Source organism: Suillus discolor (assembly GCF_016758755.1).
Source record: "Suillus discolor strain FC423 chromosome Unknown F5147scaffold_54, whole genome shotgun sequence".
NCBI lineage: Eukaryota > Fungi > Basidiomycota > Agaricomycetes > Boletales > Suillaceae > Suillus > Suillus discolor.
In genome coordinates, this window is record NW_024541301.1 from 181,395 (window position 1) to 207,191 (window position 25,797).

At 47.5% G+C, this 25,797-nt stretch overlaps 9 protein-coding genes across 9 annotated transcripts; 6 read left to right on the forward strand and 3 right to left on the reverse strand.

Annotated features, from left to right (window-relative positions):
* Positions 1 to 18: 18 nt before the first annotated feature.
* Positions 19 to 1,708, forward strand: F5147DRAFT_762894 (uncharacterized protein; the record flags this gene model as incomplete). Its single annotated transcript, XM_041440604.1, has 2 exons — positions 19 to 237; positions 299 to 1,708. The coding sequence occupies 2 exons, from the start codon at positions 19 to 21 to the stop codon at positions 1,706 to 1,708; spliced, it is 1,629 nt and encodes a 542-aa protein (XP_041289543.1).
* Positions 1,709 to 4,374: 2,666 nt separating this feature from the next.
* Positions 4,375 to 7,864, forward strand: F5147DRAFT_813094 (Piwi domain-containing protein; the record flags this gene model as incomplete). The annotated part of the gene is made up of 6 exons (XM_041443485.1): positions 4,375 to 5,361; positions 5,415 to 5,881; positions 5,931 to 6,988; positions 7,038 to 7,145; positions 7,201 to 7,412; positions 7,468 to 7,864. The coding sequence occupies exons 1-6, from the start codon at positions 4,748 to 4,750 to the stop codon at positions 7,862 to 7,864; spliced, it is 2,856 nt and encodes a 951-aa protein (XP_041289544.1). The 5' UTR covers positions 4,375 to 4,747.
* A 344-nt stretch (positions 7,865 to 8,208) lies between these two features.
* Positions 8,209 to 9,365, forward strand: F5147DRAFT_710363 (S-adenosyl-L-methionine-dependent methyltransferase; the record flags this gene model as incomplete). Its single annotated transcript, XM_041438271.1, is given in 6 exon segments — positions 8,209 to 8,371; positions 8,433 to 8,536; positions 8,556 to 8,622; positions 8,717 to 8,763; positions 8,844 to 9,039; positions 9,088 to 9,365. 6 exon segments carry the CDS (start codon positions 8,212 to 8,214, stop codon positions 9,363 to 9,365), a joined length of 852 nt encoding a protein of 283 aa, XP_041289545.1.
* Positions 9,366 to 14,701: 5,336 nt separating this feature from the next.
* F5147DRAFT_776996 (uncharacterized protein) lies at positions 14,702 to 15,831 on the reverse strand (the record flags this gene model as incomplete). Its single annotated transcript, XM_041441924.1, has 7 exons — positions 14,702 to 14,845; positions 14,897 to 15,093; positions 15,145 to 15,359; positions 15,408 to 15,437; positions 15,491 to 15,530; positions 15,580 to 15,744; positions 15,798 to 15,831. The coding sequence occupies 7 exons, from the start codon at positions 15,829 to 15,831 to the stop codon at positions 14,702 to 14,704; spliced, it is 825 nt and encodes a 274-aa protein (XP_041289546.1).
* An 849-nt stretch (positions 15,832 to 16,680) lies between these two features.
* F5147DRAFT_325198 (uncharacterized protein) lies at positions 16,681 to 17,147 on the reverse strand. The gene is made up of 2 exons (XM_041429231.1): positions 16,785 to 17,147; positions 16,681 to 16,734 (listed from the first exon to the last, which is right to left on the reverse strand). Exon 1 carries the CDS (start codon positions 17,072 to 17,074, stop codon positions 16,850 to 16,852), a length of 225 nt encoding a protein of 74 aa, XP_041289547.1. The 5' UTR covers positions 17,075 to 17,147; the 3' UTR covers positions 16,681 to 16,734; positions 16,785 to 16,849.
* Positions 17,148 to 17,287: 140 nt separating this feature from the next.
* Positions 17,288 to 18,680, forward strand: F5147DRAFT_710384 (uncharacterized protein). The gene is made up of 6 exons (XM_041438272.1): positions 17,288 to 17,455; positions 17,529 to 17,541; positions 17,595 to 17,757; positions 17,810 to 18,248; positions 18,295 to 18,325; positions 18,374 to 18,680. Exons 1-6 carry the CDS (start codon positions 17,325 to 17,327, stop codon positions 18,515 to 18,517), a joined length of 921 nt encoding a protein of 306 aa, XP_041289548.1. The 5' UTR covers positions 17,288 to 17,324; the 3' UTR covers positions 18,518 to 18,680.
* On the reverse strand, positions 18,681 to 19,905 carry F5147DRAFT_710387 (uncharacterized protein). Its single transcript, XM_041438273.1, has 5 exons — positions 19,732 to 19,905; positions 19,286 to 19,651; positions 19,196 to 19,235; positions 19,016 to 19,142; positions 18,681 to 18,960 (listed from the first exon to the last, which is right to left on the reverse strand). Exons 1-5 carry the CDS (start codon positions 19,829 to 19,831, stop codon positions 18,889 to 18,891), a joined length of 705 nt encoding a protein of 234 aa, XP_041289549.1. The 5' UTR covers positions 19,832 to 19,905; the 3' UTR covers positions 18,681 to 18,888.
* Positions 19,906 to 22,221, forward strand: F5147DRAFT_710396 (ZIP-like iron-zinc transporter). The gene is made up of 13 exons (XM_041438274.1): positions 19,906 to 20,063; positions 20,129 to 20,268; positions 20,411 to 20,486; positions 20,555 to 20,673; positions 20,723 to 21,034; positions 21,169 to 21,337; positions 21,391 to 21,395; positions 21,454 to 21,583; positions 21,641 to 21,699; positions 21,752 to 21,794; positions 21,843 to 21,886; positions 21,937 to 21,994; positions 22,047 to 22,221. The coding sequence occupies exons 1-12, from the start codon at positions 19,965 to 19,967 to the stop codon at positions 21,947 to 21,949; spliced, it is 1,209 nt and encodes a 402-aa protein (XP_041289550.1). The 5' UTR covers positions 19,906 to 19,964; the 3' UTR covers positions 21,950 to 21,994; positions 22,047 to 22,221.
* A 649-nt stretch (positions 22,222 to 22,870) lies between these two features.
* On the forward strand, positions 22,871 to 23,520 carry F5147DRAFT_582059 (NUDIX hydrolase domain-like protein; the record flags this gene model as incomplete). The annotated part of the gene is made up of 3 exons (XM_041431632.1): positions 22,871 to 22,985; positions 23,133 to 23,204; positions 23,297 to 23,520. 3 exons carry the CDS (start codon positions 22,871 to 22,873, stop codon positions 23,518 to 23,520), a joined length of 411 nt encoding a protein of 136 aa, XP_041289551.1.
* Between the last annotated feature and the right edge of the window lie 2,277 nt (positions 23,521 to 25,797).

Genomic DNA, 25,797 nt, shown 5'->3' on the forward strand with positions numbered 1-25,797 from the left:
CCAACACAACTTTCAATCATGCATCGTGTTTTTGAATGCGACGATATCATTTATGCCGTGTTGCAACACGTCAAGTCCTCTGCGACGGACTTGGTGAACGTGGCGATGACATGCTCCAGGCTGGCGGATCCCGTCCTCAATATCCTCTGGTCTGAACAGTCAAGTTTGGCACCCCTCATCATGTGTCTACCGCAAGACACCTGGGAGGTCACGGAGAACGGGGTGGATCATACTGTTGTAAGTGAAGTACAATATTCGAGTCTTGAAAGGACAATGCTCACTGTGCTTCGATTTGTAGCATTTTTCCAGAGAGCCAACTCCCATTGAGTGGGAGCGCCTCAGAATGAACGCATCAAGAGTGCGCCGGCTTGTTAGCACCCATGGCTTCACTGACGTGTTGAAGCCACGTCGCATTGAACCGTCGTTTATCCCGGACCCAGATGTCAGTGATCATGTTCTGCAGAGGCTTTTTGCTTGGTACCGTCCCGCCACACTCTTCCCAAACCTTTGCGAATTGCATTTCGAGGCTGTGTTTGGTCTTCTGGAACATAGCTCAAAATTCTGGCTGCTTCGGCAGTTCATTTCGCCTGGATTGCAAGCGCTCCGGTTTGATGTAACCGGTATCCCAACGCATGAAGTAGAGCAATTGCTCGCTGCTCTTCCCGCAGAAGCGCACGGTCTGCGCCAACTGACAGTGTCGGCAGGCAATGGTACTACGGCTTTGACAGTCCCCTCGAGTCTTGGAAAGCTGCCAAAGTTAATTGGACTGGCCATTTTCGGAATCGATGTGTGCTTGACGAGGCAGACGATAGCCAATATCCAGCAAGCACGGTGTCTTCAAAGCCTCAAGCTTAAATTGTGCGGAACCTCCTGCGATGCGGGCGGTATACCCCTTGAATTGCCTAGTCTCAAAACCCTCTATCTCTCTGATGGTTCCTTGTCACAGTGCACACACTTACTTCGTCAAGTCACCACCCGACAACTATCACACATCAATATCAGGTACTGCGGGTCTGCTAGCCCGGCCGAAATGACCGCGTTCATAGAATCCTTGTCCACTTCGTGCCAAACTTTTGGACATTTGGAACGGATCTATTTGGTCGACGAATCAACACATCCTGATTATCTGCTCGTCATCCCACTCTCCTCCGAAATCTTCCGACCCTTGTTCAAGTTCAACAGGCTGTCGTCTGTTAAATTCATCGGCGTTGGAAATTTCAACCTGGACGATGGGTTCCTCAATGATGTCCCAGTTGCCTGGCCGAGTATTTGCGAATTGAAGTTCACCTCCTGGAAGAGACGTGCATTTTATAGCGTCACCTTCACCGCTATGATGTCACTGGCGTTAAGATGCAGATCGCTGCAGACCCTACATCTGACAGTCGATGCTACGCAATCGACGACAATCCCTCGAGCGGACGGGACCGAGGAGCTTTGGCCTACGCAAACCGCCCTTCGCAACCTCCATCTCGGGTACTCCGAGGTATCGGAGGTTGCTCGCGTACCGTATTTCCTAGCTGAGGTATTTCCAACTCTATTGAATTTCAAATGGTATGCCTGTCACTTTGGGGATTCCGATGTCGATATTGCTATGGAATCAGCACTGTATGACGCATCGCAACAACTACGGGCGCTTCGGAACTCGACTGACGACGACGATTCTGATGAGCGATGGGAGAAGGATTCAGACGACAGTTGGGCGTGGTGAGGAGTGGAGGTTCCATCGTAACGCAATCGATGTTATATTTATACTAGAGTGATATAGCTGCTGTATACATCTCATGCCTGTATTCCCGGTGATGGTGTATGCTTGAAAGCAACAACACCTCGAAAAATGTAAATCGCGCTGTGGTTCGCGGTTTATTGCATCTGATAACCACCGCTCATTCATTATAAGTCGTATCGTTTCACTAGGCATATGCTGAGAATTGCGGTTGTGATATACCATGTACTCAAGATCTTTCGTTCGCGCCAGACGTATGAGAAGTCCTGTCTGTAAAGTCGCCTCTTTGCCGTTCAACAAGGCAATGCCGTCATGGAGAGGGCGATGCGAGCTTAGTGCACGATGCAGCCCGACAATTCAAGCAAGACGGCCGGATCAAGCAGAAGCGCGGCTCCTTGATTCTAAATCGAACGACTAGGAGCTTAGGCCTAGGATAACTCGGAGTCTATTTGGTCATTACGACCAAACCACGTCTCCGAACGTCCCATTGGTGAGAACCACTCTCCAATAAAAGTATATCCACCGCGACGGTCTGCAGAGGAGGAAATTCAGGAATCACGAAAGTGGAGCATGTGAGAGGACATATATTGTTGCAGATAGGAGTAGGTCTGAATCAATCAAATGGTAGTAAGTAGATGATATCGGTGAAGGACGTGTAAGTGAGAGAGTTGAATCTGCTGAACTCCGGCTAATGACACTAACTGAAGAGGTGATGAAGCTAATGGTGTGGTGGAAGGAGTATCCCAGCGCTCACTCTCTGAACGAAGGATTTTGCCCTTGCCGCTGAGCCTGGAAAAGCGCACCGACAGTGGTGCATGATGTGGAGCGGTCGGGTACTATTTCAAGGACGAGTAGCCAAATCCATGCCAGAGCGTATTGAAAACGGATCATGGAAGAAGCGACTTCATTATTTGGTGCCCTGACCGTCGAGGAAAACTGGAAGAACCTGGATGCGCACAATACCTGCATTGAATTTGCAGCAAGTCGACGACTCGTCAAAGGTGGTACAACCAGGTGAGAACCCGGAGCGAGCTGATAAAATTGGTCGAGATGGCGGTATCTCCAAACGAGAAAATGTCGGTAGGCCGTCCTATCGTTCACAGACCAAGATCCGGAACAGCTTGGCTGAATGGGCCAGCCTGAGGATGTGGTGCCTTGAGTATGACACGTTGACGAGAAGTCGTGTGGACCAGTCCTAATGCACTTCTTGTCCAAGGCTACCTCCGAATCATTGTTAGTTACTCAGGTGAAGACAGTAAGTAGTAGAGGTGTTACTAGGGACCAAGTTAAGATTCATCCAATCCGGAAACACCCGGGCTTGGGTACTTCACTTCAAACTACTGGATCAATCGATCACCGGTCACCCTCAATGTGCTAGTACCTCACAATGCTGACATTGGGTACACTCCGACATGCGGTATCCTTGATGGAAAATCAGGATTCTGCGTCTTCAGGCCAACTTGTTGCAGAACAAGTGAAAGAAGCTGCACCTATCACTGGGTGCACAACATCGTTTACCTGGCTATGGCCTCGCGCCTGGCATGGCGTGATCACTGATGTCTTACTAGTAGAGGAAGATATGGTCTGCGCTCGAAGTCTCAACTACTGCAGATCGTAGGCCGTGAAGTCTTCCGGGATCTTTGAATGATCAGACCACGTTATCTGATGGCAATGGCAATGATTACTGGTGAGTCCAGGGGCCTATCTCCTTATTTGATGCTTATCAGAATCACACAAGCTGTGGCTCACAAGACTGTGCTTACAGGAATCTGAAATCGCTGGTGGGCAAGTTGTCAACTTTAACCGCATAGAGTATCACTCATGGGAGGCACTGTTAGGAGGAGCACAATCACTAGCGATCAATGAGTGTCTGCTTTGGAGTCGAGGAAGCTGGGCAGTCGTTCGTTCATGCCGTTTTTAAAGCTGTGTTCCATCCGATGATCGTTTCACAGCATGACCTTCCTGTGTTGCCGAAGCGTTCACATATGCAGCCGAGCTCCTCACCAGCCGTGCAGCTTCTGCTTCTTTCCACGATTCTAATATACTTGGTTTTCTCTCTCAATTTGGCGAGCTTCGCGTCCCGCTTCCTCTTCCTCGGCAGCTCTTTGATGTCCAACCACATGGTGGTGAATTTCATTACCCGTAAGGAGCCGATCAGAGAACATGGGTCACAAAATCACAATAGACTACATGCCAACAAGTGAACTTTTGTAGTGTGTTTCGCGATCGTAAGCGCTGCGAAGTGCATGCTCCTTGGCTGATTCGGGTTCTGTCTTTATTAGGTCATACTTTCGTAACTCGTTTACGTGTTGGCGTAATAGGCATCGAGATGAATGCGGAGAGACTGGGTGGATCGTACTGGGAACGAACCTGTCGCAGGGCCTGAACTGTTTTCTGATGGTGTCTTGACAAATGGATCATGTGAGTTGTGTTCCATAAGCTTCAGGTATCGTTGAATACTTGCGAGCACCTTTACAGGACTAGTCTGTCTCCAAGCTGGGAGCCATCATTTCCTTTGTGGGTTTTTTCCAGCTCATTAATCATGATGAGATGCAGCTTTCGGGAGCAGTTTCAATCTTGCTACAATGACTTCTACTCGATTTCCCCGTCAAGTCGGCCTCTCGGTGAGTTTCGTAGATCGTATTGCCTCATCTGATCCTCAACTAAGGCTAGTATGGTTGACATCCTGTGCAGAAGTTTTGCATCGTATCATTTAGGAATTTCTATCTGGTCCGACGGCTCACTCCGGACTACGTATCGTTAACGTTGGTCCCATATTATTAGTTCAAGCTCTCAGGCCCAGCCAGGAACTGCCATGTCAGCTGTTCTAGTGAGCTGCGGAATGAGTGCGGACCTGGGACGACGCATTTAGGACGAGTTACGACTCAGTACTCATGACTCGTACAGCAACTGCGGAAGCGCCGCGTACCCACGGTCAGTTTGCAACTATAAGAACCTGCCCTTTGACGATTCACTTCTCTTCCCATACAATCACAACATCATAAACTTTTCTCAACAGTAATCATGAGCAACCCTTCACGCGGCAGAGGTGGTCCCCGAGGCGGCTACCCTGGTGGCCCTCAAGGGGGTGCTGGTGGGTTCAGTGGAGGAAGAGGCTCTAGTGCGAGGGGCGGATATGGCGGTGGTTCCAGAGGGGGAGTACCAGGAGATTTGATCTTCCGGGGCCCTGCATCTGTAGACCAACGTCTCGCTACCTTGGATGAACTAGTCTCTTCCTTCAATAAACTTACCTTCAACCCTGAGCGCCCTCACCGACCTGGCTTTGGTACCCTTGGCCGTCAAATCACACTGCGTGCCAATTTCTTTCCTATTAAGCTTCCCAAAGGACCCATTCACGACTATCATGTCGAGATTACGCCGTCCACAGACATTAAGCGTATTCGTGCACGTCTTTTCAAGCTCCTAGAACAAAGTAATCAACAAGACTGGGAACAGTTTGTGCCGTTCATCTATCATGACAGCAGTCAGAGGCTTGTGTCGGCCAAGAAGTTGCCTCAGCCCCTTGACGTGCAAGTTCAGTATTATGAGGAAGGAGAAGCTGGTCCCAATGCTAGATCCAAGACGTATACTTTCGCAATCATCCATACGGCCGACTTGGATATCGCACAGCTCACTAAGTAAGTTATGGAAAGCTGCTTCATTTGTTTTCGCGTTAATTTATGGTGTGTAGGTATCTCAGTGGCGATATCAAGTCACGGGACTACGACGTCCAGCCAGTGGTATCTGCTGTGAACCTCGTGCTTCAAACGCATGCAACGCGCACCGGTGTTCGTGTTGGCCAGAATCGCTACTTCTTTCCTTCGCAAGAGCGGTTTGAGCTCGCGCTTGGCATAGAGGCCGTGAAAGGCTTCTTCACGTCTGCCAGACCTACATATAACGAACTCATGGTAAACGTCGGTGTCTGTATGACTGCCTTCTACAAACCAGGCAATCTTGCAGACGCCATCATGGCGTTCCAGCGATCTTCCGATGGCGCCATGCCGCAACGGTTTACCCAGAAGCTTAAGGTGACCACTAGACACCTAGGGTACACTCAAAAGAAGCCGATCAAGAAGATCATGCCAACAAGTGCCAGACGGACTTTGTTCCACTGCGAAGAATACGGCAAGATATCTGTTGAAGAGTATTTCAGGAAAAGTTCGTTTATCTTTATCACGTTCTTTATTCGCTTGCTAATTTCCAGCAGAGTACCCCCATATCACGCTGAGGCATGCAGACGACCTTCCAGTCGTCGACATCTCAGGTCCGAATTCGAAATTCTCCATATACGTCCCAGCCGAACTATGCGAAATCGAGCCCGGACAACCATTCAGAGGGCGTCTCAATGATAAAGAAACTTCAAACATGATTCGGTTCGCCTGCAATCCGCCAAAAATCAATGCAGATGCGATCATTGGAAACGGTCTCCCCACTCTTGGGTTTACTCCCGGGACGCTGGGAAGTCCTCTGAGCGGCTTCGGTATTACGGTGGACAACAACATGGCGGTCGTTCCTGGACGTGAACTCCCACCGCCTCGCCTCACTTACGAAGCAGGGGGAAGGCCGCTTAACGTCAGCAACGGCAGTTGGAACATTCTCGACGTCAAGTTTCATAACGGCGGGGCCATCAAGAGCTGGTGGGTGATGGTCATTACAGAGAAAGACGGACGAAGTGTGTTCAGCGGGGCCGACGATCCGAATCTGACTGGTCTTTGGAGAGGCTTTAGCGAGAAATGCCGCAAAAGCGGAATTTCACTGGGATCACAACCTGTCAAGCTTGCCCAATCGCTCGTCTCTCGCGCTGAAGACCCTAGCAGGCAGCAAGCGTTAGACTCGATTCGTCAGAAGATCAAGGAGAATATTGTCGAGAGAGGAAAACCGTCATTTATACTCGTCCTTCTCTCTCGCCGGGACAACTTCATTTATCCGGGCATCAAACGGATTTGTGACGTCGAATTGGGTGTTCACACCATACATATGCTTACAGACAAGGTGGTAGGAAAGGATCCCAATAAACAAGATCAATACTTCTCAAACGTCGCTCTCAAGTTGAACACGAAACTCGGAGGTATCAATCATGTGCTGGATTCGGACAGCTTGAAATGGTTGACGAAGGCCAAGACGATGGTTGTGGGCATGGACGTTACGCACCCCGGCCCTGGCAGTATTGAAGGCACACCATCAATTGCCGCTGTTGTTGCGAGCGTTGATAGTTCTTTCGTCCAATTTCCGGCAAGTCTCAGGTGTCAGGAGACCAAGAAAGAGGTAAGCTATGTTTCAATGTTATCGCCCTGATTCTCATCCTTCTTTGCAGATGATTACGGATTTGGCTGATATGATGATAGACCGGCTCAGATTGTACGCGGAGAAGAACCAAAGCCTACCAGATCGAGTCTTTGTTTACAGGGACGGTGTTTCTGAAGTGAGATAGGTTCTCCTTACAATCTTGAATTCGCTTGCTAATATCGAACGGACAGGGTCAATTCAATACCGTCTTGGAAGAAGAGCTTCCTAAGATCCTGGAAGCATTCAAGAGAGTCCCGCAGAGGAGGCCGTATCGTCCGTTGTTAACGATTATCATTTGTGGAAAGCGACACCATGCCAAGTTTTGGCCGACCGACTCTCAGTTTGCGGACCGGAACGGTAACACTCGTCCAGGAACCGTCGTCGATAGAGGCGTCACTGCAGTGTAAGGCCCTTTTATTTGACTACAGGTTGATTGTTCTTACATTTGATTACCCTAGGTTTGACTTCGATTTTTACCTTCAACCTCATGTTGGCTTGCAAGGTCATGTGAAGGCGACACACTACACTGTGGTGTATGACGAGAATCGCCTCGGCGCGGATGAACTGCAGCAGGGCACCCACACTGCAAGTTACCTGTACGCTCGTGCTACTAAGGCTGTAAGTCTCGTCCCGGCCGCGTACTACGCCGACTTGGCATGCGAGAGAGGGAGATGTTACTTGAACGACTTCTTGAGTACCGATGATAAGATGTCAAGCTCTGTCGTATCAGGGAAAGGAAGGGGGAAGGGAAAGGCAGACAAGGAGGAAGAGAAACTACGGGTGTTTAAAGAGGCAAAGAAAGCATGGGGAGAGGGTGTGCACCCTGACTTGCGGGAGAGTATGTTTTATATCTGACCTAGTAGCTACTGCGACTTGTATTTGACCTTCTTTTCGTATTTGTCATGTGATTCCTAGCTATACACCGTGGCTGTGGCGTTGACTATTTACTTAAAAATACTACCACAACAACATATATATTTCTAAAACCCAACTGCCCGACGAGGTCTCCCGTCCTCAGACCTCGATAGTGGTTCCTGAGAAGTTTCATCTCAAGGGGGTGTCCGATACGTACATAAGTGCTTCCGACAGTACCGACGACCATATCTACATATCAATGCCAATTAGACGCTCTTTGGGGTATTTATATTCCCCATGCATCTCCATGAATGGTCGTGTTATCGTCGACTACTTGGACACTCGCGATGGCAACTTTCGCCACATCCTCCTTTGACAACACCATCTACGCGACTTTCAGGCCGACCTACCCCGGGCCCAGGTCCCTGTTTAACTTCATATTCCGGTACCACGAGCGCAATGAGGGTGCAATATGGGATAGAGCAGTGGACCTTGGTTGTGGAACGGGTTAGTTCTAGCTAAACTCTATTTGTCTTGACCTAAGTATGTCGATGATTCGGGATTCCAGGTCAAGCAACTGTCGAACTCACACCCTTCAAGCGCGTCACTGGCATCGACCCAAGTTGTAAGATGATCGAAGTTGCTCAAGATGCCCTCCAGAAAACCGCCCGAGTGCACTGGTCAATATGAGTACATACAGGCGAGCGCAGAGAGTCTAACATTCTTGGAGGATAGCAGTGTGGATCTAGTCATTTCCGGTGCGTGTGCTAGAAAGGCAAGGAGGAACTACTGGTACTATTTGTTCATACTACCTGTGTGGTTGTAGCCGAGGCATGCCATTGGTTCGATTAGAACAAACATGGCCTGAGCTTGCAAGAGTGCTGAGGAAGAATGGGAGTGTTACATTTCTGGGTACGTGTTCCCATCTCCGAGCTACTACTTGTCCAGTCAATCTTGCTTGATTTAGAGTTACTCCTAGTTCCGCTTCGCCCACTATCCCTCACTCACACAGAGAATTAAGACTTATAACAAAGGCACTGACCCACTGAACAGCATTTGTCCATACTGGGAGCAACCCGGCCGTTTTATTTTAGATAACCACTTGATTGAAGTGCCAGATGGCAATGAAGTTGTACCTGGTGCGTTCAGTGATTCCGAGGGAGTCTTCTTCACAGGTCTGTTTTTGATCTACCATTACGTGACACTGCACTAATGCATTCCAGGCGACTACTACCCATCCCTCCCTTCTCCACGCTCGGTGATAATGCGCAAGAAGACGACGTGGGATGACCTGCTATCTTGTCTTAATACGGGGAGCTCGTTGCACACGTTCCGTCAGCATAACCACACGGATGGGGAAAACCCGCGTGGAGATGTTGCAATGCGGTTCTGGAAAGATCTTAAGGAGGGTGCCGAGCGGGAGGATGGGAGACCCGTGGAAGGACATGATGAAGTAGACGTCGAATGGCCGCTGGCAATGATAATGGTCAAGAGGTTGTAATAATCCTAGCGGTAGGTATTCTTTCGTTGGCGACTTGCAGATCATCTAACTAGACCATCTAGGCAACTGGCAATACCATGGTTCAGAAGGCTAGCGAGGCTGTTATGTTTCCAAAGTCAGTTTATCAAATGTAGTACGAAAAGAACCCACAGGCTTGGACTTGTCACTACGCTATCACTGCAAAGTCTCGTCGGAGTAGTTCCCTTGGCTGCAGTGAGACCCTCGGGCCTCTGCGACGAACCAACTGTATCATAATCAACATGGTAACCATATCAGCATGTTCAAGTTTTTTGAGCGCAATTCTGTCATCTGTGTTCCAGGCTTATACATACTCTGTCCGAGGTGGTCCGGTTTTCTGGTTACTGAACTTTTTCATTCGTAGAATTCAGCCGATCATTGACACTAGAGGAAAGGGCGGCATACCGACACAATGTACCTTTGTTGAGTGACATTGGAGGAGCTGTCATGCTCCCGGGCCTGTACCGGCAAGGCGCAGAGAGTAGACGATGGGCTTTCGATGCTCACATTCAGTAACAAAGTGACGAAATATATTTTGCGGTCTTCATCCGCTTGTGCTTATGTCTCGTCTACTTTGATTCAATTGAAAGCTTCTGAATTTTCTTCGTGCAAATATACATGTTCTTATTTTGGTCAAAGTAGGGACGGATATCATCCATCGATCTCATTTCGCTGATCCAAGCTAGCCAGACCTGTGTCTCCTTGAAATCGAAACTAAATAAATAAACCATCACCATCACAAAAGTGAGAATAAATAAAGTGAAATCCCCTACTCCTTCGGAGCACTAGACAACCGTTAACTTCACCAAGCATCACACACCACTTCCAGTCGATATATGCACACGCTCTTGAAAAGCGATTGAGGTCATACCAGTTGCTGCGTCGGAGTCGGCCACGAGCTTAGCGTGATATTCTCGAAGACTAAGGATCAGGCGCGGTCCGAGCACAAACATCTGCACGACCGAGAAAATATGAAGAAACCCAACATAAAGCTGAGCGTCCACGGAATCTTCCTATAGAAACGATAGAATGTGGTAGCATGCAGAGGTAAGTGAAAATTTGACATACTGCCAAGGGTATTGATGAGAAATCAATGATGAGCTGCAAGCAAGAAACAGCAACAAAACTAGCATGTCCTATCCTTCAGCAAAAAAGGGAAGCACGTTCACAATACGAGCTCACCTCGCAAAGTAAAGCACGTGAGTTTTCATCAACACCGTGAAACAGTCCTCGATAATTCTTCCCGCCGAATGTTGTCGCAATTCACGGAAGCGTTTTGCAGCAATCCAGACTGCGAGACACAGTGTGAGGAACTCCCATATAGTGGTGAGTATCCAATTAACAGAATCCAGAAGTGAATCTTCCGCATAGCGAATCAAGCACTGATTAGTGCCGGAGAGAACGAGTATCTCTGTTATTCATTAATGAGTTCCAAGCACATTTATTTTCATCCGCAATTAAGCGTACCCGTTGAAGCATGTAGAGTTATCATCAAGGTGACCACTCCGGTTAAAATGTTCATAGCCAGGAAGGTGACCATGAGAAATATCAAGATCTTTCTGGATCGTTGATACATGACATGTAACCGAGTCATGATGATGACTTGCAACATGTTTCAGTCCAGTCAACATCACTGAGGTCTCGCAAGTGCCAAGCTCACCCCACAGCATTGCAAATACAAAAACACTCATCCAATTCCGTACGGTGTACACGATGAAGCCTGACGAATCCAGTCAGCGACTAGCCTCGGGTAGAACACACTCCAAACAGACTTACACCTGCGATCACATAGGGTGGCAGTCATTAGTGAACGAAGAAGTTAGTAAAGAACCACGCCTACTCCTACAGGACACTGCGGTTAATTATGGGGGAATAGGCATCTGTGCAGAAGACTCACTGTATCTGTCAACGAGAAGGACTGGATACTACCTGTATGCCGTTGATCAGAAGAAGTAAACACAGCGAAGGTACTAAGGGGACATACCCAGCATGATCATCCTAATTATGAGAGAAAAACGATTAGTACAACACCATTATTTAGCCCTACAAACATACCCAGCAAATAAGATTCCAAGGTAGCGCACCTAAGATACTTTCAAGTCAGTACACCATGGCAACCACAACAAACAACTCGAAGCTACACACACTGAGATACATAATCGTCATTATGGACCAGCGTTGCCTCTGTAATTAAGTCAATTTTCATGTATGTTCCTCTGACATGACACTCTACTCACCCATACTGATTCAACCTATAAAACCATTCTTAGCGAGATGGCTGCTACGGTCATAGCATTGACATACCTCTTGTCCGACTGTAAGTGCTGGAAATACTTGTAAGATATCAGCAGTCCTTGAATATTATCAAGTTCACCCCAATCATACGTCACTCCAATGAAGGCAGCAACTGCGAAACCGCAACCAAGGTTAGATTGAGACATCAGCTTCGACATCCGACTGCTCCACGAACATGCAAAATAGGTAAAAAGACGATATGCCTTGATGGTCGGCCACCAAGTGGGATCATTTGAGACTATGGTCATATTGGTAGAAAATGGGGGTGTGGGTGGGAGGTGAACCTGGTAGACCTATGGTGATGGGCCTGATGGCATATGTACCATCTTCTAATGCTTGTATCACTTGAACGCCGTAATTGATAACATATACAAGGTAAATTGTGTTGGCATGCCAAGGCCAGACCAACAATAAATCGTCAAAATAGGGGGAGATCTGCACAAAGCAAACAGACAACTCACATTCAAGTTCTACCCGTGTGCAGGCACATATATGAATGTCTACTATCCCTGCTCCTCATTATCAGGCCATCTGTCGCTTCATGAGCACCTGCTCGCTCCCCGCCTCGGTTTCGGGCTCCCATATCATGAGGTTGCCAACAATGATGAACGCAGAACCTTCGATCTGCATCGTGGAGTTGGTGCGGTACTGACAGGGCATCAGTTTCAAGTTGCACAGCCAAATATAGCTTAGTTAAGAATACAGTGAAGATACAATGAAATCCCTGAGAGAGGACGTGGAGAAAAGAAGACTCAAGCGCACTGCACTGACTTGTTGTTCTTCAATGAATTGTATGCCAGGCTCATTTCGTAAAAGTTGATCGGCAGCGCGGACTGTTATGTAAGTCGCAAGTAGCTGGACGGACTCTATCATATATGTTCAGCTCGTACTACGCATGAGTATCCAATGCCTTGATTCTCCGTTCCTTGCCATGGTGTGATTCATACTTGGTGCTAGCACACAAGGTTTTACTCTCCTTACTTCTTCCTAACCTCTACCGTTACTTATCGGATATGCTGTTCAACTATTCGACAAGGTATTATGGAAGGCTCGTAACGACGTACGAGAGGTATAACCCGCTTACCCTTTCTTGTGTACACAGATCGTAACGCTCTACGCATCAGCCAATGATTGAATCTTACTCTATCGACCAATCCTACCATATCACCCAATGACACTCACCAATTTATCATTCTGGACCCTGGTACACCACCTGGCAGTAATGAGTCCATCCACCTATCCGTGCGCAGTCTCTGCATTCTTACACTCACTCGCCGTCACATTCAAAGTCTTTCCGCATGCCAGATCTTGATCGTTAGTTGGAGTTTTGAGACCTTACCGACGTCCAACTTTGGCTTATGTCTGATATCGACGGTGTTCACGAAAAGCGCGAGGCAACAGATTGATATCAATTGCATGATAGAATCATTGTTGTACTTTTTGCATCGGTTTTCTGGATTACGCTTTAAAGGTGTGCAGGTGGTTGTATGACACAGGTGAGTTATTAAACAAACTTGTTAAAATATACTTTTCTGATGGCGTGTCAACAGAATGTTACTGCCTTCGATGCCCGGCCATTTTGAGACTCCCTAGATATAGACAATGGTGAGGTGGCGACAAGCATCAGGTTTCATCAGGGATATTCTAATACCACAATCAAAGATTCCACACTCGCCATTTTGGGCACCCTTATGATACTATGATGGTCTGATGAAGAGAGAAAGAGGGTTTGCATGAAGCGACAGACGGCCTGATGACGAGGAGCAAATAACTTGAATGTTGAGATATGTGTTCACACCCAGGTATGTTGACGTGAATTATTCTATCTGATTTGCGTGGATCTTACATATCTTTGACTGCCGAATTTCCTGGTCTGGTATTGACATGCCGACAGTGCCTATGTTGAGTGACCTTGAGGAGCTATTATACTCCCGGGCCTGTACCAGTGAGGCAGGAAGAGCGGAGACGATGGGCTTTTCGATGGTCATATTCGGTCCATAGTTTGTGGCTGGACATCGATTTGTATTGTGCTGGCAGGCGCACATCAGGCGACCGTTTCCTGGATGGGAGGTCAGAAGAAGGCAAAGCATTGAAGAGTGTATGTTGGCAGTCCAGACTCGAGAGGTTAGTTATACCATTCTGCTATTTCCTTCATTTCTGTTCCTACCTACACACATTTCTGCCTTACAAAAGCTAACAACTATACAAATGAAAACGCCGATACCGAACTGTAACTGTTCGTGCATGACATGCCGCAGCGATGGCAAGCTCATCACAGGTTCCACACGCCACCCATTCAAAATATTGACATGTCGACTGCGTGATGCATGATGCATGAAGTGTGGGGTGTTTAGCATCGGATTTTATCAGTCGCCCAGGCCCCTACTCTATCTCTGCATCCTTGTGACATTTCTATAGCTCTCTACCCTGATGTCCGAGGCAGAGAGCGAGGAGATACGCAATGCGCGTGAGTCGGACAATATACTGTTACATTCTCAGACTCGAGTCCCAAGTCTGAATGTTCATTTGGAAGAATGTGGCCATCAACTGTGAAATGAGCGTCAGAACAAAGAGTGTGCTTCCTACGGTCCTAGCGTGGGCGTCCAGGTTTCTTTTCTTTCTTTTCTACTTTTATCTATGTAGGGATGGACCTCTCATATCAATCACGGATTAGGATGGACCCGACTGCAGAAATGGATCACGATGCAACTTACTGAGTGCATTGTACTTTCCATCAGAATCTACGCTTATATCTTCATGATCTACTAATGGTGTGATGCGGCCCTGGTCGAGACAAACACAGAGCGAGAAGGTGCGCACGATAGATGTTTTGGATCACCCGCTACTTTGTATGTCTTAGCCAGTCTAGTGGAATTTAACTTTGGCCACAGTTTCGCAGTTGCCGCAGTTAATGCATAATTGGGTGAGCAAGTTAGCATTTCCGAGTGAACCGTATACCTTTAAGGAGATTGAGCTAGACTTAAGACTCTTCGACTAAAAGCATATTACAATTTCCGCTGACACTAAGGCTCTTCGACGACTATTCCAAATTCTATAGTAGTAGACCCCGAATCAATCGGTCGCGAGATGGTTTCATCATCTGCGAGCATGCGCAAGAAGAATGTAACAACCACACTTAAGTTCGCGACGATTAAAGATATAGATGCCTAACACGGGTGTCAATGAACCTGCTTGAACATTGAGTGCTGATACTGTACCTCGAACATGGCAGACACTGCCTCCTTTAACTCTCCCACAGTAAAAACGAAATATGCATGAGTGAGACTGACAACTGTGGTGATTGCTGATGTGGAGAAGAGGCAAATCACCCGGACTCTTTGCGCCGTCGTCAATGTGGCTCTGTAAATGATAAGAAATGGTGCCAAGATAAGGACAATGTCCCCTAAAACGTCGGCTGGAATAAGGTCAGAAAATGGATAGTTTGTATTAAATCCTGTTAACGTACTGACGATCTGTGCTATTGCGACATCTCTGCCGAGGGGGCACTGCGGACGTGGTAGTTGTTTCCAACTGGGATTCGATTCGCAGGTCCACCACACTTGTGCAAAAAGTATACCCCATACAACGCCAAAGATTATTGCGATGCAGATAAGTATCCTCCTCTGGGTTCCCCAGTATGCCAGACGCACAACGGTAAACAAAATGGATAACCGGGAACACCTATGCGCGTATGTCAGCCGTGACCTTGACATGCTCATAGCCACTGACCAAACAACTCCATAAAAGCATTGTGATAACCTTGATATAAGCAGTGTTAGTGTCTCTTGAGCATGGTACGTCGGAAAACGCACGTGTAGTAGAGTGCCACCTTTTCCCATTGAGGGTGAAACACTGTGCGTTTTTCAGGATGGTGTACCATCATCACACGCAGCAGACGCACCGTAGCCTCTCAGATACAAAGCACTGCAAATCATGAGGCCAATATTGAATAGCATGGCGCAGGCTGCCCATGCGTCATCGATCCACAGAAGACTTCGCCGTGCGCGACAGTACAAGCGGAAGGACGTGACGAAGGACGCCACAATGGGCAGGATATAGTTTACGACTTCGGGAATGCGTCAACAGCAACGAAGTTATCGAAGTTGACGAGCTTCTCACCTTGCGTCTGAGCAAGAGTTGGACCTGGCGACATCGAGTCTGAGGGAAATCTGCCTATCTCATCCTTTCTACTACTATATGCCCCCTGTCGATCAACTTTGTCGTGACACATGTAGATCACATGACTCTTTGTTGACATTTGTAGAATGTTGAAAAAATTCTTGAGATAAAAAGTGCGAAGACCGGAGTCATTAAGTTTTGGGGAATGCCGCTGGTTGGAGTCGGTAAGCCCCAACACAGTAATATTGAGACAATGTTAGGGGGCTCAGAGCTGCAGGTGATCATGACATAAATAAAAGAATTCAACGTGAGGACAAGTTGAACAACATGAAGATATAAATAATTAATCAATCGACCACGGCGGAGGTGACTCTTGTTTCTGTTTTTGTTTTGACCCTTGGATGGTTGCTTTTGAGTGCAGCGTTCCGTTACAAACCTTAAAGTTGACTGTAAAAAATTATTATAAGCTCGAACTTCAAAGCTTCAGGCACCACAGCCTAGCACGTGCCAATATTACTTGGCAATATTGTGTCATGACCGGAATGGTTCTTGAACTTCATCTGGAAATACGATGCGGATTGCTGGACGGCCACCAACTGCGGTCTAGATTCTAGAGTTATACTGTTAGAGGAGTGAGGGAGCGGTGAACTTGGGTGGCCATTCCGTACCTGCGTAGTTTGGTGCTTTGTGGACGAGGCGGGTAAACGAAGGGTAGGTAACATGCAAAACCATGATCGATGCATGATCGATGATCAGTACTGACCGTTGAACGATGGAACACTTATCTCTGCTCTATTTCGGCCTACACCTTGATGTGTATCAACCAAGGTATCTCATATCACCGCAACGCTTCCGATGCCTACGTGTGGAGCGTATGCGGACCGTCGTGAAAAAAGACCGTGGAACATTGCCAGGTGCACTTGAACGGAGATCGCGGCTGATAATTAGTTCTGTAAGTTTTCACTGGGAACAACAAGCGCACCACACCATCATCTCTTATCGTGCATATTACACTGGACCTCGCGATGAAATCTCATGGGAAATCATTCTAGTCATAGCATTGAGGATGAATAGCATTTAAATTCTCGGTAATAGAGCAGCATGTAGTACACATATATATGATTGTGGGTCTCCCCTTGAGCGACCGCAGACCTCTCCTGCTGTTCTTTGCCAATCATGAGCCTCAGCCGAGGCGATGCCTCCAGGACAAAATGACAACAGTCGAACAAGGCCACAGTTACAACAAAGGAAGACCAAGCACAGCGAGTGCTGTTCATTCGTCTAGAGGACGGGAACGCGGACGAGAAGGCGGAAGAGCTGATATCAGGCCCGAACTTTTGAGTCCTCAAAAATTGTTCATAAAAATCAACTAAGCGAAGAGAACGATTTTATATACGAAAACAGATTATATAATCTTTTGCCACGGGGTCATGCTCACGTGCAGGTGTACGGACTGCCGAGACTCAGCTGAAGCCTTCTATTGACAAATTGAGATAGACGATCCCATCGACCAGTCGACCAGACAGGATGTCGCGAGCTTCAAAACTGCATACACTTGCCAGACTCAACGATACTACACTCGGTTCTTTCTCAAATGTCCCATCGTCTGAGACATTAAATCATCTTGTGCGGTACCTCAGCACCTGGAGCGGTAGCGAGTAGGTTTTAACACTTCTTTGAGTTCAGTCATCTAATAGCCACTTCTTCCTTACTTCTCATCGCGTGTTCTAGCAAGTTCTTTACGGTGCATACTTACCCGTGATAGAACGGAATATCGATTGACCGCGTATTCAACAGCTCATACAATATACACTTAAACTGATAGTGCCATTCCTGCACTGGCGCGCACGGCTTCAGCACCGTGCCGGTATCAGGAAAGATGCGACGAGCAACGCTGCCCCTTCTCTGGCAAGTTTCACCAGTATTATTGGCGATGCTAGAATGCTGGGTAGATTTTGGGGTGAGTATCATGAATACCTTCTGCTTAGTGTGATGTCTTAACGCGATTTCAGGTCTTCTACCAATCTTTCAGTGGATGATTTCCATGGAGCGCAACCCCCCGCCAACTCGTACGTTGCACACTATTGAGCGACTTCAGGGATGGTCCATGCTTGGGTATTACCCCCTTGAACATCTTTATTACCTGCGAGCCCATGATCTGATTCCCACCTCGATTCCCGCGCTTTCCGCTATACTCGGTCGCAGCTCGAAACGCATTTCATTGAATGGGAACAAGTTAATCCTCTGGTCTTCCCGATTCTGGCTACTCTACGTCGTGCTTCAATTCGCCCACCTAAGAGAGGACAGAAAACTTCTGTTGACGAGGCAGAGGAATTTAAGAAAGGGGAAGGGGTTATCTGTTGAGGATAAAGAGGACCTCCGAAAGCGATGGGACTCTCTTGGGAATGAATTGGTGGCCAACGCTGCCAATTTACCCTTGGCCCTTCATTGGTTCGTCCTTGTTGTATGTATCACATGCATACTGATCGTTTGTCAGGTCTCTGGAGAGTGGTATCTTCGCAAATGATGTACGTTAATTTCAAGTGTGTACTTTGTGTTACTGACATGTTTTGCAGATTTGGGTCACCATTTTCAGCCTCATCAATGGGATTGCTACATTCAGAGGCGGCTGGAAAGCAACGGCTCTTCCCTCTGTCAAAGCCGTTGCATCCCCCGATCCCTCGAACACTACTGATACGGTGGAGGAAATCAAGTATTAGTGACTGAGTCATCTTTAACAGACTGCTCACTCGCTGTGACCCACACCACAACAGAGGCCTGATAGAATTATTGATATAATTTTTATCATTTTTAAGAGGTCTGTTCTGCAGTGTAGTGACATACCGCTATGAATAGACAAACTAGTAATGATGTGATTTATTATCAGCCAGTTTCAAACAGGATAAACAAATATTGTGGTAACCACCTGGCCATGACGTGTCCATGACGAATTGATTTCCAACCAAAGCATCTATGAGTGTCTCAAATAGGGACGGTAACTACAAGTGTGGAACAACTATCTACTTTTCATCAAGGATTGCCGTGTCCGGGGCAGTGTTCTTCAAAACGCCAAGAATGCAACGTGTGTTCATTATGCAGTGCAGACGACTTCGAGTGCTTCTGCATTGTATTCATTTTCCACGGAATTCAGGAAATCGACCATCTTCGCAATCAATGAATGTGAGATTCAAAACGTGCCATGCGTTCATGTCACCCACAAATTGGTGTCGCTTTGCGCCCATCTGTTTCCCTGGCTCTGTCTTTAGCCTTTCCTGGATGTGTAGGAGCTTGTCGTAAAAGTGCTGTACGGCAGTGTCAAGACGACCTGGAGGTGCATGCAGTGGGCTGGATAAATCATTCTCATCAACGTCTGTTACCCGCGGCTTTAAGATACATACCGATTTACGGCAGCACTGTATGCAGCACACCGCATGATTCCTGACGCAGACTTGAGAATAACCGTTTGGATCACTGTTCTGCTAACTTACCAAACGCTCCTATCGCATCAAGTCGGTCTGCGTCTTGTACACAATGAAGTTCAATACACGTGCGATGCCACTCCTCGATTTTTCCTGTTGACCTTAGTTTCTTCTCAGTCGTCCAAGAGACATTTTCTACGACCTTTACGATCTCACGCGCCCGGCCATCGTTAATCAGGTCTAGTCCGTGCTCCAAAGACAAAGATTGGAAGAAAGGAAGAAAATATCCATATGGGTCCGCTGCTTCGGTTTCCGACACATATTTCTTGTCCAGAACGTCGTGAAGTAGAGCTGCTAATTCCACGACCAGTAAATCAGGTTTCTGGGCGGAAAGAGCGCTGGCAATTGAAAGGGCCGTTTTGCGCACACGCTGTACTTTTTATATATGGTATGATGATGCATGATCTGGATCGTTGAACACGGGTTACATGCAAGTATCGCGTGTAATCACTGACCATGAAAAGCGTCGTGAGATGGATCATAACGCGCCATTGTTTCATTCATGAGGTTTTCAGCAGCCTGTAGAGCACCCTGCTCTTGGGCGTTAGGGTACATGGTGACTCAGAGGATCTGTCGTGGTTGACGCTGAGAAGAACACGTCGCATCGGCCTTCGGATTTATCCGATGGGCCCTGAAAGCCAGCTGTCACTCAACCAACAATCATATTGTTACATTGTCTCTTATAACCATGGCCACTCGTTTTGCGTCTCGCGCGTTGGTGCTCGCTCTTTTGGTATGCAGTGTTGTTGTCGCTGTAGAGAGTGCGCGGGATTCCCTAGTTGTTCGGGTGAGCTTCTTGTGTGTAACTTTCCTACGCGAACAAACGTGTCTTGTGGTGTAACAACCGCCCAGGAATCAGAAATACATGAATGCCCTTCCGTTGAGAAGCTCAGTGCTCTCAAAATTGCTGTGGAGGATGAGGAATCTCCAATAATGAGACAAGTATTTGCGTGGTTGTTTCCATTTGGCCCAGGCTGGAATTCAGGCAAGGGGTTCTCAGTATAGTGGAGTCTTCCCTTGATGCAACTTTTGTCTTACCAGTGCTTGGGACATTTTACATCAGCTCGTGCGTGTGTCTATTCGTTCCTTCATGCGTCCCGGTTCCAAATCCGCGACCTTCAAACAACGTTTTAGGGTGCCGAATTTTATTCTTGCATTTATTCCCGCGGAGATCCATCCAGACACACTCAATACGATGACTGCCTTTGCTGTTAGTATTCTTTATTGGCTAGACGCCCTGGGGTGAAAGGGCCAGGCTCTTACTCACCAGCTCCACAGACTGGAGGCCTTCTTTCTGACGTTTTTCTCCACCTCATCCCCCATGCGTTCATGGGAGAACATCAAGATCCGGGTGCTCACTTCGTAATGGTCGAAGAGAAGAGAAATATCCTTATTGGGTACGTTTGTATGCGAAACGTACCTGCAAACGCTCATTATAAACACAAGGCTGGGTATTTTTATTGGATTTGCTACCTTTTTCATAATGGAGAAATCATTAAGAGTGCTTGGGGGCGAGGATGGACACAGCCATTCGCATGGCCATTCTCACACTCATTCTACAGGTGATGCCGTATCTGCAGATTCTGCGCAAGCATCTGGAGCATCAACCTCCTTGTCACCTGATGGCCTTCGGTCACGAGGATCGGGGAAACAAAATGAAGTAGATCGTCAAGAACCCGTTGAACAAGCCCATGCTGCAACGGCACCTTCGAAGCTCTCAGCCTATCTCAATCTATTTGGTGATTTTGTCCACAACATGTGAATTCCTTCTTGATTCTTGTGTGCCTTTTTCTGATGCATCGTTTTCATCTAGCACAGATGGATTAGCGTGAGTGGCGGAATGTGCACGCGTGCGTTATGATTTGATAGTGGCTCACACCTGCTGGCACCAGCATGGCTGCATCGTTCTATTCTTCGCCCCTCATTGGTGCGACTACTACGCTTGCATGCTTCGCCCATGAAATTCCCCATGAAATTGCGGACTATTCTATTTTGGTGCGTAGTGGATTTACCAAAAGGCAAGCCATGCAATCGCAGTTCTTGACTGCCATCGGTGCATTTGTGAGTACCTGCCAGTTTTCGAGGTCAGGTGCCATTCTGATGCTTCATGATAGGTTGGGTTCGTATTATTGTTAGATTCATAGTTTCATCGTCGATCGCTGACCAAGCGAATCAAGCACATTCATGGGAATTGCCATCCATAATTTATCGGCGTCCGGTACAATGACAGAGTCATTGGACCTGGCCGCAGGGGTGCGGCAAGATGCTTCCGGGATCTTGGGTACCACTGTTCAACCAGCGGATCTGGTGATTGCAATCAGTCTCTAATCAGTTTCTTTGTTCACGGGATGGTTGGTGGCACAGGTAATCCCCTTTGTGGCCGGTGGATTTATGTATATTGGTGCCGTCGCGGTCTTGCCTACGTGAGTGACATATTACGATGGTACTGCCTGAGATTTATCGCACCATTGTTAGTCTGTTAGCAGAGAGCAAAAGCGGCGCACAAGCCCTACGGGAGGTATGGTCCTTTTTCCGAATTTTTGGATAGCTTCTGACTATGCGGCAGTTCGGTGCGATGGCCTTTGGAGTGCTTTGCATGTTCTTCGTAGCGTAAGTCCGCTGATGGGATGGTGTGTGACTTTGAATGACTTGATTCTTAGATGGAACGAATGAATGTGCTCGCACGTTTATTACCCCTCAAAGCTTTACTTCTCACTCGTACGTTAGTGCCATTGCAGATGGAGATTCGGAGGCTGAATCCCGGTCACAGAACTCATCCGCACGTAAATATTAAATATCACGAAGGTACCGCGCACGGATTGTTCCAAGTTGTGACGATCAAGTGGAGATGCTACTACAGTGTAGACAGTTATGCCGTGAACAGTTTATATATACCATACTTCTGATACACGATGGCGGAGCCAACAAGAATCTTGGAAGGTTCATTTTGAGATCATTTGCCTGAACGAAGGTGTGGAAACGACAGGTAAGGGGATCCAGGGGTGTAAGCTACGGCAATAGCGCAGCATGCCGTGTGGATGCCGGCGAACGTGCGTGAATTGGTGGTACTTCCTCTTTGGTACATTTTTGGAAAGTCGAGCTTCGTAATTTCATTCAGTCTCGACCAATTCCACTCAAAAACTCGAACTCTCCTTTTTTTCTTTTCTTTAATCAGTACCACTAGACCACCTCTCATCCTTAGATTTTTCGACAAACATCTCGCCCGTTTAAACTTGCATATACGTTTCACGAGCTCTTAAGGTTTCAGGACCTCCTAGCACAATCCAGGTACAGTTGTGCGTGCTAATTCTTGACGCTCGCCATTGATAATAACTCTCATAGTTGACCGTCTCGTGACATCGCGTCGGAACGTTATTCCGGCTAGAACCTTCACGTTTATACGTGGACGTGGACTGGAACTGCATTGACAGTCAACATTCACACACCTCTTTGCTCCGCAACGTGATTTTCTTGTTGAAAGCTGTTCGCCCGTGGAGCCAAACAAGCCAAACTTTTAGATAGTACCACCCGGTGCTTTAAAGCAGACCGACAAAGTTATTTCTACTCTCCTCTCCTCTCTTCTCTACCTGCGTCATGGGCACCAAAGGCCGTGAAGTCCCTCGTGTTGTGTGCTGTGCCATTCCATTGGCCAGTACTTCCGGAAAGGTCCTCGTTATAACTAGTCGCAAACGACAAGATTTATGGGTTTGTAAGTCATATCATTTCTATAGGTTTTTATTTCGTGCTCTACGTGGGTAACGTGTCTCGTGACGCATTGACGCGTCTTTAGCATTGCGCCTTCTTCTTCTTATCGATTAGAATGTTCTGCTCACACGTTGTGTTTCTACCCCGCTAGTGCCAAAAGGAGGTTGGGAGTCGTCGGATGTCACTTTAGAGAGGGCAGCCTCGCGGGAAGCCTTAGAAGAAGGTCTCAACCTTTGTCCCTCTTCCGTCTCTTCATCTCCTGATGATCGTCCCATGCTATTTTTTTCCGAAATTTTTACCGCTTCAAAAATTCAGCGGGCGTTCGAGGCAACATAACTCGATTTGTGACAACCATCTACTCGCCCTCAACAACGTATCACTTCTACGAACTTGAAGTCACGACTCTCGATAAAGATTGGTTAGAAAGTCGGGAGCGTAAAAGAGAGTGGGTTGATTATGCCGAGGCGTTGAAACGGGTCGCATGGAAGACCGAACTTGCACAAGGACTTACGCTTTCTACGTTGGCGCCACGACGGTAGTCGTGGTTGTCCTGCTGTGCAAACCAGCGTCACTTTCAACAGGTAACTACCGCCAATGCGGTTCATCAAGTTCAACCACAGCAACGGATCTGGCCGTCGTACAGACCGCTAATGGTTGCAAATTACCATGCTTAGAACGTCGCCGTCATCTATACGTTACTCATCCACTTTAAAGATACCACCTATCCCAACAGTGCTCTTGTTTTCACACTTTTCGCATCACACGCACTCCACTTCACTTCGTCATTCTACGTGCATATCTTGCTATCACATGTACCCCTTATCCAGCCTCGTTGGCAACGTCATCCTCGGCATGCGCATCATTCGTCGTGGTAGACTTCATGTTCGCGGACTTTCGCCTAGTATTTTATCCACGCTATAGATGTAGTTACATGGTTTAGCTTTCATCAAATATCGGCGTTCAATTGCGTATGTGCGTTTCGTCTTCGGTGCGAGCAAAATATTACTCGGGCGGTGCGTTGCCTTTTTGTTATGATGCGGGACGGATCTCCGTATAATTAAATTTCCACTTACATGCTTCCACTAACAGGTGTCTTAGGGTGTCTTGGATACCATGCTTTCTCTTCTCTTGGCTGTGCCGATGTCTTCGTATCTTCCTATGTTGCACTTCGCGGTGGGACTCTCAAGGCACATTGTGCAGGATGAGAAGACCTCCGTCAATATTCAATGCCGAGCCCTGGGCCACATGGTTCACATCAAACAATGCACAAGCCATATGGCAATATAGCCTCAGGTGCACAGGGCATCATGATGGCATACAAATGTCATCATCTTGGCTCGAATCACTCTTGTCAGCTCTATCCATTCACATATTTCCTGGATGGGTTCGTCGAGATGATCGGAGGGATCACATGTTAACCACTGCCGTGAGTGGCACCTCTCAAGAGTTCTAATGTTAATGCCAATCTTCTTTTTCAAACAGGGATCCGACAGCATCCGTCTTTGCAGAGAGGAGCAAGGTCATGACCATGTTCTATTTCAGGGTTGCTAAGTTGAAACCTGACCAAACCTGCGTCAATCTCACTGCTCAGGGATTGCGGAAGATGATGTTTTTAGTAAGGTCCATCTACTTATGAGCTGCCACAAAGGGGTCATCGATCACACCCGCCACTGTCATATGTTGTCCACCCTTTGCCACTATATTATCGTCGCGTGGCAGTTGGCTACGCAAATATGGATTTATATTCACGTTAATGTAAACCCTCCTTTATCAGTCTCCACAAACACTCACGCAACTGTCACAGCCGTCTTGCAAATGGGGCAATGCTTCCGTCACAATCATGAAGCGCGCAGCGCGCCTCTTGCTATGAGTTCCGCGGACAAGTCGTTGGCAGCCATCACGTCCTCGTACTTACGATGCTCATGGCACGTCGGTAGTGCGGATGTGTGGCCCTGTGGCCCAGGGTGCGTTCATGTCGGTCATTTCATTGCCATTTCGGTCCACCAATATGACCATCAATTTTTTGATTAATTGATGGTTCATCATGAAATGGCCGTACGAGGTAGAGATCAAAATTCTCGAGCGCGACGCCCTCGCAGTTGGTCGTTTTCTATGGGCGGCCATCTTTCGTCAGTCATGAAACCCTATCAATACAGCTATTGGCTGCGGGCCTGCGGCGTGGTGGGAGTCGCTGACCTGCAAGCCTCATGTTGGCATGTTCATTGTTCAGTAATGGGTGATTAGATTCTGGCTACTGACCGATTCCTTGCCTCGAGGTGTCACGGCAAATAATTTTTTTCCCTTTACAAATGGTTCAGATAATGGACGGCAAATGGCGGAACGGTTCCATATACGTTCGTATCATGTGTACACGTTTCCTTCGCAGCCGCTGCATTTAGCTAGCTAAAACCAGGAGTATGAGATTTAGTAGCGTGTTTTAATTCGTGAATTAAGGTACAACAAAGACTCAAAATTGGTGGACAAGAGCACTCGCTAGAACACCGTGCAGCTGGGCAGTCTACTGTAATTCCTTTGAGGAACTAGGGGCCTCATGATGATCTAAGTTACTCTCGAAAGCAGAAATCTCTTACAAAACGACACATTGGGTGTCTTCCGGTGTACTCGGATAGGAATACGGTCCTTCTTGTCCGTTTGGGCGTAGGCCCCCGGAAGCTCCAGCCATGTACCACTTACTCCCCGCGAAATAGCACTTTGAAACATTTTGTCATGGCAGGCCCTATCGTCATCCGGCTATTACATTTTTTGCGTCCTTCAGGGCAGGTCGTCAAACAATGAACCTTGTTCCGACCTGTCCC

Bases quoted from the DNA above. Each gene is read 5' to 3' on its own strand.
- F5147DRAFT_325198 (XM_041429231.1), bottom strand. From the start codon at position 17,074: ATGAACAGCACTCGCTGTGCTTGGTCTTCCTTTGTTGTAACTGTGGCC.
- F5147DRAFT_710384 (XM_041438272.1), top strand. From the start codon at position 17,325: ATGTCGCGAGCTTCAAAACTGCATACACTTGCCAGACTCAACGATACT. The intron at 17,758-17,809 runs GTGAGTATCATG...ACGCGATTTCAG, and splicing joins AATGCTGGGTAGATTTTGGG to GTCTTCTACCAATCTTTCAG. The intron at 18,326-18,373 runs GTACGTTAATTT...CATGTTTTGCAG, and splicing joins GTGGTATCTTCGCAAATGAT to ATTTGGGTCACCATTTTCAG.
- F5147DRAFT_710387 (XM_041438273.1), bottom strand. From the start codon at position 19,831: ATGTACCCTAACGCCCAAGAGCAGGGTGCTCTACAGGCTGCTGAAAAC. The intron at 19,652-19,731 runs GTCAGTGATTAC...ATATATAAAAAG, and splicing joins ATCTCACGACGCTTTTCATG to TACAGCGTGTGCGCAAAACG. The intron at 19,236-19,285 runs GTAAGTTAGCAG...AGTCTGCGTCAG, and splicing joins TGATGCGATAGGAGCGTTTG to GAATCATGCGGTGTGCTGCA.
- F5147DRAFT_710396 (XM_041438274.1), top strand. From the start codon at position 19,965: ATGGCCACTCGTTTTGCGTCTCGCGCGTTGGTGCTCGCTCTTTTGGTA. The intron at 20,487-20,554 runs GTTAGTATTCTT...CCAGCTCCACAG, and splicing joins ATACGATGACTGCCTTTGCT to ACTGGAGGCCTTCTTTCTGA. The intron at 21,584-21,640 runs GTGATTGCAATC...TTGGTGGCACAG, and splicing joins CTGTTCAACCAGCGGATCTG to GTAATCCCCTTTGTGGCCGG.